This window comes from Egretta garzetta, unplaced genomic scaffold, assembly GCF_000687185.1.
Source record: "Egretta garzetta isolate BGI_Z169 unplaced genomic scaffold, ASM68718v1 scaffold767, whole genome shotgun sequence".
NCBI classification, from domain to species: domain Eukaryota; kingdom Metazoa; phylum Chordata; class Aves; order Pelecaniformes; family Ardeidae; genus Egretta; species Egretta garzetta.
The window spans coordinates 98,050-98,570 of NW_009260278.1; the positions used below are offsets into that span (position 1 = coordinate 98,050).

The 521-nt window shown below is 65.3% G+C and overlaps 1 protein-coding gene across 1 annotated transcript in view; it reads left to right on the top strand.

Moving 5' to 3' along the window:
* Window positions 1-521, top strand: part of FRMD6 (FERM domain containing 6) — an 11,933-nt gene that overhangs the window by 2,029 nt on the left and 9,383 nt on the right. Inside the window, 1 exon segment of the mRNA XM_009642504.1 lies at window positions 301-386. Within this exon segment, the coding sequence (XP_009640799.1) occupies window positions 301-386 (86 nt within the window).

The window sequence follows — 521 nt, forward strand, 5'->3', positions numbered from 1 at the left end:
CGTGGGGGGGGGCGGGGGGGGGGGGAGAGGGGGGGGGGGGGGGGCTGCAGCCCCCTGGGGGGTCTCGAACCCAGCCGCCTGCTTCTTTAAATCCAAATCCCCTTCGTGTTTCAGCATATTGGGTGAGGGAAAAATAAAAGGGTGTTAAATTAATTCAGGAAAAAAATGCGATCAGCATTAGAGAGTGAACCCTTCCCTGCGGCTTTCACCCCGTGGGGTGGCCCTGGGCGAGCCGAGGTGAGGGGCTGGGGTGCGATGCCAGGGTCTCTGCAGGAGCCCTGAATATCTCCTCCGTTCCAGGGGATCGACCAGTTTGGCCCCCCGATGATCATCCACTTCCGAGTGCAGTACTACGTGGAGAATGGCCGGCTGATCAGGTAGGGTGCACCCCCCTGGCCCCCACGGCAGTGGGCACCCACCCAGGGCCAGGGGCTGGCAGGGGAGCACCCCGGGGTGCCCCCGGCTCGGGCACCGCTTGCTGGGGCTGCGCAGCCCCGGGATGCTGGGGGGGATGCTGTTGG